At 47.8% G+C, this 11,981-nt stretch overlaps 1 protein-coding gene across 1 annotated transcript in view; it reads left to right on the top strand.

Annotated features, from left to right (window-relative positions):
- The first annotated feature begins 2,522 nt into the window (after positions 1-2,522).
- LOC140478481 (organic solute transporter subunit alpha-like) overlaps positions 2,523-11,981 on the top strand; it is a 45,082-nt gene continuing 35,623 nt past the window's right edge. The window contains exon 1 of the mRNA XM_072571741.1: positions 2,523-2,626. Coding sequence (XP_072427842.1) covers positions 2,595-2,626 — 32 coding nt within the window. The 5' untranslated portion in view covers positions 2,523-2,594. The remainder of the gene's footprint in view (positions 2,627-11,981) is intronic.

The raw sequence follows: 11,981 nt of genomic DNA, 5'->3' as shown, positions 1-11,981 counted from the left end.
AATATCGGATAGTCTCACTGGTTCGATGTTGGCAAAACAATAAATTCAAACTCGATCATTTAGTATCCTGGGGCATAATTTAAACCGATTGGTTAAATTGTTGAATTGTTGTCACAGCCAAATGTTACATATTTTTAATTTCCCAGTTCACTCTGAGACTGCCATCTAGTCATATCACACAGGTGCTTGTAAGCTCTGAGTTCAGAACAGCATCCGCACTCTTTTAAAGGTACAGTACGTGCCTTCAACTTCATAATATGTTGATAAGAAACTATCTACACTGATGTCCTGGCTTTGTTCTCGGTAATGATCCCACATAATCTACTGACACTTGGCTAAATCGATCTTCAAAACCTGATAGGGGTATCAAAGGTACTGATTTGACAACAAGTTAAGGTTTTCCTACCACCTAACACCCCCGTATGACATGTTTGAAAGAATTGTACTACATTTTTATCAAGTCCTGGCTATGTAAGATATCTGTTTATTGATGACTACATTTTTCATGTTCCTATGCAACCGGCTTTAGGAATTTTACACTCTACTTGCAAATATCTCTTTACGAAATTTGGTTGGTACCTTTATTTGATGAACAACATCTATACTTCATCTGCAGGCATTGTCAGAATATCTCCATTTCTTCAACAACCTCTGTTTTTAATGTAGTAACAGTCTGGAACTCCTTCAGCCTCAACGTCAGTGTGACCTGACTGTGCTAACATTTTAAAAGCTGGGTCTACTGCCTCAGCCTGAATTCATGAAGATACAGCAAACATTTCTCTTGAATTATCCTCACTCTTAAACGTTTCAGCAACCCTAACACCTGCTTGCAGTATTACTGTGACTTCTGGTGATGGACTTTGCTTAGCTATTGCTCATACAAAAGGACAACACAGGGTTAGATACAGAGTAAAACTCCCTCTACAGAATCCCCATCAAACCCTCCCAGGACAAGGACAACTTGGGGTTAGAAACAGAATAAAAACTCCTCTAAACCATCCTCATCGAACACTGCTAGGATAAGGATATCACGAGGTTACACACAGAGTAAAACTCCCTCAACGCCACCCCCATCAAACACTCCCAGGACAAGGAAAGCATGGGGTTACGTACAGAAGCAAACTTCCACTACACAAACCCAATAAAACACTGACAGGATAAGGACGGCATGGGGTTAGATACAGAGTGAGACTTCCTCTGCACTGTCCCCATCAAACACTCCCAGCACAGGGACAGCAGAGTCCCACCCTGCCTCCTGTAAAAACACTATCCCTTATCCCCAATTCCTCAGCCTCCGCCGCATCTGCTCCCAGGAGGACCATTTCCACCACAGAACACACGAGATGGCCTCCTTCTTCAAAGACTGCAATTTCCCCTCCCACGTGATTGATGATGCCCTCCAGCATAACTCATCCATGTCCTGCACCTCTGCCATTGTACCCCACCCCTCTAAAAGCAACAAGGACAGAGCCCTCCTGGTCTTCACCTTCCACCCCACCAACCTCCGGTTACATCACATCATCCTCCGCACTTTCCACCACCTACAAACAGACCCACCACCAGGGATATATTTCCCTTCCCATCCCTATCCACTTTCCGTAAAGACGATTCCCTCCAGGACACTTTTGTCAGGTCCATGCCCCCCAACAACCCACCCTCCCCTCGGCACCTTCCCCTGCCACCACAGGAAGTACAAAACCTGCACCCACACCTCCCCCCTCTCCTCCATCCAAGTCCCCAAAGGGGCCTTCCACATCCATCAAAGTTTCACCAGCACTTCCACCAATGTCATTTATTTTATCCATTACTCCCAATGCAGTCTCCTTTACATTGGGGAGACTGGATGCCTCCTTGCAGAGCGCTTCAGGGAACATCTCCAGGACATCAACCCCACTGCCCCTTGGCAGAACCCTTCAATTCTTCCTTCCACTGTGCCGAGGACATGGAGGTTCTGGGCCTCCTCCATCACCGCTCCCTCACCACCTGAAGCCTGGAGGAAGAATGCCTCATCTTCCGCCTCAGAACACTTCAACCCCAGGGCATCAATATGGACTTCACCAGTTTCCTCATTTCCCCTCCCCCCACCTTACCCCAGTTCCAACCTGCCAGCTCAGCACTGTCCTCATGACCTGTCCTGTCAATCTTCCTTCCCACCTATTCGCTCCACCCTCCTCTCCAACCTATCACATTTACCCCCACCTCCACTTACCTATTGCACTCTCAGCTACCTTTCTATTACCCCACCTCCCTCCCATTTATCTCTCCACCCTGTCAGCTCACAGCCTCATTCCTGATGAAGGGCTTTTGCCCAAAATGTCGATTCTCCTGCTCCTTGGATTCTGCCTGACCTGCTGCGCTTCTCCAGCACCACATTCTCAATTTGATACCTGCACAGTCAAAAGTTCAAAGTTTCAAATATTGTAACTGTTGGAGATTGATTACTCTAGCGGTTCTGGAGTTCAATACTCTGTAAAATCCTGACCTAGCTTGGTAAACATGTTGCATGAAGTGAGCCCATGGAATGTATCAGAGTTCACACACACACACAGGCTTCTCGAGGCAGGACCATACAAGATACCGACATCGCAAAGAAGATGGGGATTGCTTACCCTGAGGAAGTGCCCAGGTAAGACAGTTAGGTAAATGTTCATATGTGTACAGTGACTTGTGGTTAAATTGATGACCTACCAACAGTCTGTGTGTAGACAGTGTTTCGCTGCTCGTTGGATGCTGCCTGAACTGCTGTGCTCTTCCAGCACCACTAATCCAGAGTGTGGAGCCCCATTTGCACAGCGTGGAAAATGACAGATTTGTATTTGTGTATCGTCTCTCACAACCTTTGCACATCACAGCTAATGCAGCAATTCTTGAATTGGAGTACAATTTTCAAAAGGTGGCAGACTGGCAGATCACACAAACAGCAACGAACTGAATGTTGAGATATTGGTTTGATTAACTTGGTTCAACAACAACACCACGGTCACTAGAGTTTGTATATGGCCTTTAACACAGTGAAACGTACCCTGATACCTCATTTTGAATACGGGTAGAGATGTTCGGACTGATGAATAAAGACTTGGTCAAAGCAGCAGATTTTGTGGAGCTTCTTAACAAAGGGGAGAGAGTCCGAGGGGTGGACAGAGAAAGTTCCGGAGCCCGGCATGCCGGTCTGATGGTGCAGCAGTGAAATTTGGGGCTGGACAAGAGGCAGGAAGTGGAGGAGCAGAGAGATTTTGGAGGGTTGTAACGCTGCAGGAGGTTATAGGCAATAAGGATAGAAAGGCCAGAGAGGCATTTGAAAAGGAGGACAAGAACTCTGATGACATAAAATTTAAAACGAATAGGTTGGGAAATAGAGTTAAAGTCACAGATTGATTTTACAGAATGGCACAGCAGGGTTGAGCAGCCAAATCCATAGAATCCCCACAGTGTGGAAACAAGCCATTCGGCCCAACGAGTCCACACCGACCATCTGAAGAGTATCCCACCCAGATCCCTCCCCCAACCCTATCCCCGTAACCCTGCATTTCCCATTGCTAATGCACCTAACCTACACATCCCTGAATATTAAGGGTAATTGGTCAGTGGTCTAATGCTGTTACCCCTTTGGATGATCTTACATCATCATGTTTGAGACGGAGATGCAAAATGTTGAACTGAAACATCCTCACAATTATTTTTATTTCAAAATATACTTTATTCATAAAATAATTTGATGGTCTGTACAGTTGGTCATGCCATACATACGCAAACATTTGCATACAGAGATCAGAATTTATCATTTGTATATACAGGTCTGTACATTTATCAAACATTAGTCCATATATTTAGCTGAGGCGTCAGCAGAGCCCAAATGACTGCGTGGGCCCCCTGTTCTTCTTAGGCAGGCAGATGTTACATGGTGGTCTTTCCCCACCGCGCCTTGGCGGCAGCTGCCCCAAGCTTCAGCACGTCCCTCGACACGTAGTCCTGGACCTTGGAATGTGCCAGTCTGCAACACTCAGTCGGGGTCAACTCCTTCAGCTGGAAGATCAACAGGTTTCGGACCGCCCAGAGAGCATCCTTCACTGAGTTGATGATCCTCCAGGCACAGTTGATGTTCGTCTTGGTGTGCGTCCCGGGGAACAGACCATAGAGCACGGAGTCCCGCATCACGGCGCTGCTCGGGACGAACCTCGACAAATACCACTGCATTCCTCTCCAGACTTCTTTTGCATAGGTACATTCCAGAAGGAGGTGTGTAACAGTCTCGGCCCCCCTGCAGCCGCTTCGAGGGCAGCGTGCGGTGCGGCTGAGAGTCTGGGCATGCATAAAGGATCTCACAGGCAGAGCCCTTCTCACCACCAGCCAAGCCATGTCTTGGTGCTTGTTGGAAAGTTCTGGTGATGAGGCATTCTGCCAAATGGCTTTGACAGTCTGCTCAGGGAACCGCTCGACAGGATCCGCCCTCTCCTTTTCCCGAAGGGTCTCAAGGACACTACATGCTGACCACTTCCTGATGGACTTGTGGTCAAAGGTGTTTTTCTTCATAAATTTCTCCACGAAGGACAGGTGATACGGAACGGTCCAACTACTCGGAGCGTTCCGCGGCAGCGAGGCCAGGCCCATCCTTCGCAACACCAGGGACAGGGAGAACCTCAGTATGTAGTGACACTTGGTGTTTGCCAGGGATCCACGCACAGCTTGATGCAGCCACACACAAAGGTGGCCATCAGGGTGAGGGTGGCATTGGGTGTATTTTTTCCCCTGTTGCCAGATCTTTATACATCGAGTCCCTTCGGACCCGGTCCATCTTTGATCTCCATATAAATTGGAAGATGGCCCAGGTGACAGGTTCAGGCTCAGGTTCTGGGAATAGACCAGCCCTGAGCCACGTATAACAGCAGTGACAGTGCCTCACACCTGATGACCAGGTTTTTACCCGCGATGGAGAATGGCCGTAGCTTCCATCTGCCCAGTTTCTGCCTCAATTTGCTGGTATGCTCCTCCCAAGACTTGGTGCTCGCGCCAGCCCCCCCGAACCAAATACCCAGCACCTTCAGGTGGTCAGTCCTGACGGTGAAGGGGCTTGAGGATTGGTCGGCCCAGTTCCTGAAGAGCATGGCCTTGCTCTTGCCTCGGTTTACCTTGGCCCCGGAGGCCCGTTCGACTGGTCACATATGCACATCAGTCTGTACACGGATCCGAGCAGAAAACGGCAACGTCATCCATGTACAGGGAGGCCATCCTCACAATGCCATGGATGGGAGGTTGGAGGCTGGTCTCAGCACCACTCAAATCCTGACTCTAATCCCCAGCATCTGCAGTCCTCACTTCCACCTAAAGGTGATAGGTAGATGGAGGTGGGGGTGTAAAAGGTGATAGGTAGATGAAGGTGGGGGTGAAAGGTGATAGGTAGATGGAGGTGGGGGGAAGGTGATAGGTAGAGGGATGTGGGAGGTGAAATGTGATAGGTAGATGGAGGTGGGGGTGAAGGGTGATAGGTAGATGGAGGTGGGGGGTGTGAAGGGTGATAGGTAGATGGAGATGGGTGGTGAAAGGTGATAGGTAGATGGAGGTGGGGGTGTGAAGGGTGATAGGTAGATGGAGATGGGTGGTGAAAGGTGATAGGTAGATGGAGGTGGGGGTGTGAAAGGTGATAGGTAGATGGAGGTGGGGAGGTGAAAGGTTATAGGTAGATGGAGGTGGGGGTGAAAGATGACAGGTAGATGCAGGTGAGGTGTAAAGGTGATAGGTAGGTGGAGGTGGGGGGGAAGGTGATAGGTATAGGGAGGTGGGAGGTGAAAGGCATTAGATAGATGGAGGTGGGGGTGAAGGGTGATAGGTAGATGGAGATGGGGGGAAGGTGATAGGTAGAGGGAGGTGTGAGGTGAAATGTGATAGGTAGATGGAGGTGGGGGTGAAGGGTGATAGGTAGATGGAGGTGGGGGGTGTGAAGGGTGATAGGTAGATGGAGATGGGTGGTGAAAGGTGATAGGTAGATGGAGGTGGGGGTGTGAAAGGTGATAGGTAGATGGAGGTGGGGAGGTGAAAGGTTATAGGTAGATGGAGGTGGGGGTGAAAGATGACAGGTAGATGCAGGTGAGGTGTAAAGGTGATAGGTAGATGGAGGTGGGGGGGAAGGTGATAGGTATAGGGAGGTGGGAGGTGAAAGGCATTAGATAGATGGAGGTGGGGGTGAAGGGTGATAGGTAGATGGAGATGGGGTGAAGGTGATAGGTAGAGGGATGTGGGAGAAAGATGATAGGTAGATGGATGTGGGAGGGTGAAGGGTGATAGGTAGATGGAGGTGGGAGGGTGAAATGTGATAGGTAGATGGAGGTGGGCGGTGTGAAAGGTGATAGGTAGATGGAGGTGGGGAGTAAAGGTGATAGGTAGATGGAGGTGGGGGGTGTGAAGGGTGATAGGTAGATGGAGGTGGGGGGTGTTAAAGGTGATAGGTAGATGGAGGTGGGGGGTGAAGGGTGATAGGTAGATGGAGGTGGGCGGTGTGAAAGGTGATAGGTAGATGGAGGTGGGGGGTGAAGGGTGATAGGTAGATGGAGGTGGGCGGTGTGAAAGGTGATAGGTAGATGGAGGTGGGCGGTGTGAAAGGTGATAGGTAGATGGAGGTGGGCGGTGTGAAAGGTGATAGGTAGATGGAGGTGGGGAGTAAAGGTGATAGGTAGATGGAGGTGGGGGGTGTGAAAGGTGATAGGTAGATGGAGGTGGGGAGTAAAGGTGATAGGTAGATGGAGGTGGGGGGTGTGAAAGGTGATAGGTAGATGGAGGTGGGCGATGTGAAAGGTGATCGGTAGATGGAGGTGGGGGGTGTGAAAGGTGATAGGTAGATGGAGGTGGGCGGTGTGAAAGGTGATAGGTAGATGGAGATGGGAGAAAGATGATAGGTAGATGGATGTGGGAGGCTGAAGGGTGATAGGTAGATGGAGGTGGGAGGGTGAAATGTGATAGGTAGATGGCGGGTGTGTGGTGAAAGGTGATAGGTAGATGGAGGTGGGAGGGTGAAATGTGATAGGTAGATGGCGGTTGTGTGGTGAAAGGTGATAGGTACATGGAGGTGGGAGGGTGAAGGGTGATAGGTAGATGGAGGTGGGGGGTGTGAAAGATGATAGGTAGATGGAGATGGGTGGTGAAAGGTGATAGGTAGATGGAGGTGGGGGGTGTGAAAGGTGATAGGTAGATGGAGATGGGTGGTGAAAGGTGATAGGTAGATGGAGGTGGGGGGGTGTGAAAGGTGATAGGTTGATGGAGGTGTGGGGTGAAGGATGATAGGTCGATGAAGGTGGGGAGTGAAAAGTGATAGGTAGATGAAGGTGGGGAGCAAAAGGTGATAGGTAGATGAAGGCGGGGAGTGATAGGTGATAGGTAGATGGAGGTGTGGGGTAAAGATGATAGGTAGATGGAGATGGGGTGAAAGGTGATAGGTAGATGGAGGTGGGGGGAGGATGATACATAGATGAAGGTGGGGGGGTGTAAGGTGATAGGTAGATGGAGGTGGGGGGTGAAAGGTGATAGGTCGGAGATCATAGGAAGGTCCCAGCTCTCTTCCCCCTAGCCTCACATCCCCCCCTCCCACCACCATTTATCTCTCGGCCTACTTGGCCCACCAGCCTCATTCCTGATGAAGGGCTTATGCCCAAAACGCCCGAAACACTTGCTCCTCAGATACTGCCTAACCTGCTGTGCTTTTCCAGCACCACACTGCTGCCTGACCTGCTGTGCTTTTCCAGCACCACACTCGCGACTCTGATCTCCAGCATCTGCAGTCCTCACTTCCTCCTAGCATCCAGGACGAACCAACTCACTCGATTGGCATCACATTCATAAACATTCACTCCTTCCATCACCAATGTGAATACATTGCAGGCATTTATGAAGGTTCCTCTAAAAGTACCTTTTTAACACGTGACCGCTACCATCTAGGGGCATGACAGCAGCAGATACAAGGGAACACCACCACCTACAAGTTCCCCTCCAAGCAATTCACCATTGGAAGTTGCAACAATACCTGATTGTAAGGTGATTGGAGGAAGGTTTTAGGGGAGATGTCAGAGGTAGCTTCTTTACTCAGTGAGTGGTGAGTATGTGGAATGCAGTGCCATCATTGGGAGTAGACTCAGATACCTTAGGGACATATAAGCAACTCCTCGTTAGACACATGGAAGATAGTAAAATTAAGGTTATGTAGGTTAGTTTGATCTTAGAGTAGGATTAAAGATTGGCATAACATCAAGGGCTGAAGGGCCTGTACTGAGCTGTACTGTTCTATGTTCTATCACTGCCCTTTCACTATGACTAGGTCAAAATCCTGAACCTGCCTCCCAAAACAGCATTGTGGGTGTGCTGTAACTGTACTTTAGTTTTTCCTCCTTTATTAATCATAAGACCATAAGAAATAGGAGTGGAAGGAAGGCCATTCGGCCCATCAAGTCCACTCCGCCATTCAATCATGGCTGATAGGCATTTCAACACTAGTTACTCATACTGTCCCCGTATCCCTTAATCCTTAGGAGATTAAGAATTTATCAATCTCTACCTTGAAGACGTTTAACGTTCCGGCCTCCACTGCGTTCCTTGGCAATGAATTCCACAAATCCACCACTCTCTGGCTGTTTTAAATTAACTTCCTCTAATTCTAAAGCTGTGCCCTCGGGTCCTAGTATCCCCGCCTGACAGAAACAACTTCCCAACATCCTTTCCCAACACCCTTTCTAAGCCATACATTATCTTGTAAGTTTCTATTAGATCTCCCCTCAACCTTCCAAACTCTAATGAATACAATCCCAGGATCCTAAGTCGTTCATTGTATTTTAGATTTCCATCATTTCCTTTGCTTTTTTTCTTATACTCTATCCAATCTTCAGACCATTATCCATTACCCATTATTACAAAATTATATGCTTTTCGTTGTTGCTATGCCCCATGGACTGCAGCGGTTCAAGAAGGCAGCTCACCACCACCTTCTCAAGGGCAACTAGGGACAGGCAATAATTGCTGGGCCAGCCAGCAGCATCCACATCCCACTAGTGAAGTAAAAAGATATCTAACATTCCCTCAAATGAAAACAGAAATTGCTGGAAATCTCCATTGGTCTGGCAATATCTGTGGAGAGAAATCAGAGCGAACATTTTCGAGTTCAGTGATCCTTCTTCATAACTGATGGTAGCTAGGAAAAATATGATTTTATACATAAGATTGAGGGGTGAAATGTGTTTGTGTGTGTGTATGTGTGGAGTTGGGGGGCGTGGTGAGTAGTTAATTGATAGGTGGAGATAGAGCTCAAAGAAAGAGAGAGAGAAGCAGTTGGACTCACAAAGGAGTGGATAAAGACCAGCCTGGGAGAATGTGTGGTGCTGGAAAAGCACAGCAGGTCAGGCAGCATCTGAGGACCAAGAGAGTAGACATTTTGAGGCAGGAGCCCTTCATCAGGAATGGGCAGGATGATGAAGGGCTTCTGCCCGAAACGTCGATTCTCCTGCTCCTCGGATGCTGCCTGACCTGCTGTGCTTTCTTTTTACCCTCTTTATTATTTGTTTCCTTTGCATTTTTAAAATATTCTGGCCAACATCCAACTGATATCTTCCTTCCTCATTATCAATCTTGCAGGCAATTATTAACATCATTGCAAACCTCTTGATTGTGCCATCTGCAAAAAATTGTCCAAATTCTTAAATGGTGCTAAAACCATGGGACCTGGAACTGAGTCCTGCAGAAGCCCATTGGAAACATCCTTCCAGTCTCAAAAGCATCCACAAATCTTTTGTTTCTTACCACTAAGCCAATTTCATATCGAACTTGCTATGTTCCTTTGGATTCTGTGCCCTCCAGATGCTCCAGTTTCCTCCCACAGTCCAAAGATGTGTGGGCTGGGGTGAATTGGCGTTGCTAAATTGTCCATAGTGTTCAGGGATTTGTAGGTGAGGTGCATTAGGTAGAGGAAGTGGAGAGTAATAAGATAAAGGAATGGGTCTGGGTGGGTTACTCTTCGGAGGGTCGGAGTGGACATGTTGGGCCAAAGGGCCTGTTTCCACACTGTAGGGACTCTATGTTTTCTGTAGAGATGGTCAGGATTTGGGACTCACGGCCTGAAAGGATGGTGGAAATTGAAACCCTCAACTTATTTAAAGAGATATCTACCTGTAGCCCCATAACCTCCAGCAACATGGCCCAAGTGCTGGAAAATGGGCTGAGGCTGGTTTGTTTTTCTTTCAGGGGGTGCACACATGATGGGCAGAATGGCTTCGTTCTATGTTGCAATTTTTTAAACATTTTTTAAATATCCTCAGTATTTGAGAGGAAGGATGTTCAGGGGTGTGGGGAGATGGCAGGAGACAGTCAGTACGGGAAACACTCCTAATGAGAACCAGAACAGTCAAGATGGAGGCTGGTACAATTGCAACATTTAAAAGACATTTGGATGGGTATATGACTAGGACGGGTTTGGAGGGATTTGGGCTGGGTGCTGACAGGTGGGACTAGATTGGGTTGGGATATCTGGTTGGCATGGACTGGTTGGACAGAAGGGTCTGTTTCCATGCTGTACATCTCTATGACTGTATGAATTGAATGGCCTTCATCTGTGTTGCAGGGATTTGATGATTCCTGGAACTGACTCTCGGAAAACACCAGTGTTTATCACCATCCAGTTTGAAATACAATCATCTACTGTGACTTGATGCTTCTGATCTTAAATGACAATACTCTATTAGAGTCATAGAGATGTACAGCATGGAAATGGACCCTTTGGTCCAACTCATCCATGCTGACCAGATATCCCAAATTAATCTAGTCCCATTTGCCAGCACTTGACCCATATCCCTCTAAACGCTTCCTACAAATCAATTTTTGATCCAATTTGCTACTGACCCTCCTATTCCTAGAGTCTCAACGTCGCTAATCAGTCTTTCATGTGAAAAATATTCAAATGTTTTCTTCAAATCTAAGTGGATAAAATCCCCCACATTTCTGACATCAACCTTCCCTGTTATGTCATGAAGCATTTGCATTTGATTAGTGAACCATGATTAACCTTTGACAGATCCGTGCTGCCTGTTGTTAATACAAGCAAACCCCAGTGGTGAAGCCCATCCACAAACCCTTCCATCAGGCAGTAGTCTGTGACAGTCTACTCTCTGACAATCACATTTCCCATATCAACACCAGGTGAGACCCTTAAAACCCTACGCGTGTGCCTCACCTCACAACCTCCTCAACTGTGGCTCATTGGGTTCCACTGTCACCTCTGAGTCAGAAGTTTCTGAGTTCAAGTCCCACCCTAGACATTTGAGCGCAAAAGTCTAGACCAATGCTCTAGAGCTGTACTGCAGCAGTGTTGCAATGTTGCAACATCTGTCCGATGTAATGTGCCACTCAGAGTCCATGGTTCCATGCCATCTTCTACCTTGGAGAAGAGCTGGGAAGTTCTTTGCTAATATCCTGGTCAGAACTTAGCCCTAAATTAACAATACAAAGCAACAAGATCTGGACACTGTCCAGGCTTGGGCTGATAAGTGGCAAGTAACATTCGTGCCAGGCAATGACCATTTCCAATAAGAAAGACAATCGAATTGCCTCCCTTTGACATTCAATGATGTTACCATCCCTGAATCCTTCACTATCAACGTCCTTGGGTTTACCATTGATCAGAAACTCAACTGGACTTGCCATATAAACACAGTGCCTCCAAGAGCAGGTCACTGGTTAGGAATACTGCAGCAAGTAACTCAAAGCCTGACAACCATCTACAAGGCACAAGTCAGGAGTGTGATGGAATACTCCCTGGACGAGTGCCGCTCCAACAATACTCAAGAAGCTTGACACCAACCTGGACAAAGCAGTCCACTTGATTGGCACCACTTCTACTTCCTCCAACACTGACGCTCAGTAGCAGCAGTGTGTACTATCTACAAGATGCACTGCAGACATTCACCAAAGATCCTCAGACAGCACCTTCCAAACCCATAGCCACTTCCATCTAGAAA

This window comes from Chiloscyllium punctatum, chromosome 6 (genome assembly GCF_047496795.1).
Source record: "Chiloscyllium punctatum isolate Juve2018m chromosome 6, sChiPun1.3, whole genome shotgun sequence".
Classification (NCBI taxonomy): Eukaryota; Metazoa; Chordata; class Chondrichthyes; order Orectolobiformes; family Hemiscylliidae; genus Chiloscyllium; species Chiloscyllium punctatum.
The sequence above is the reverse complement of the archived record's forward strand: the minus strand, read 5'-3'. Positions and strand labels throughout refer to the sequence as shown.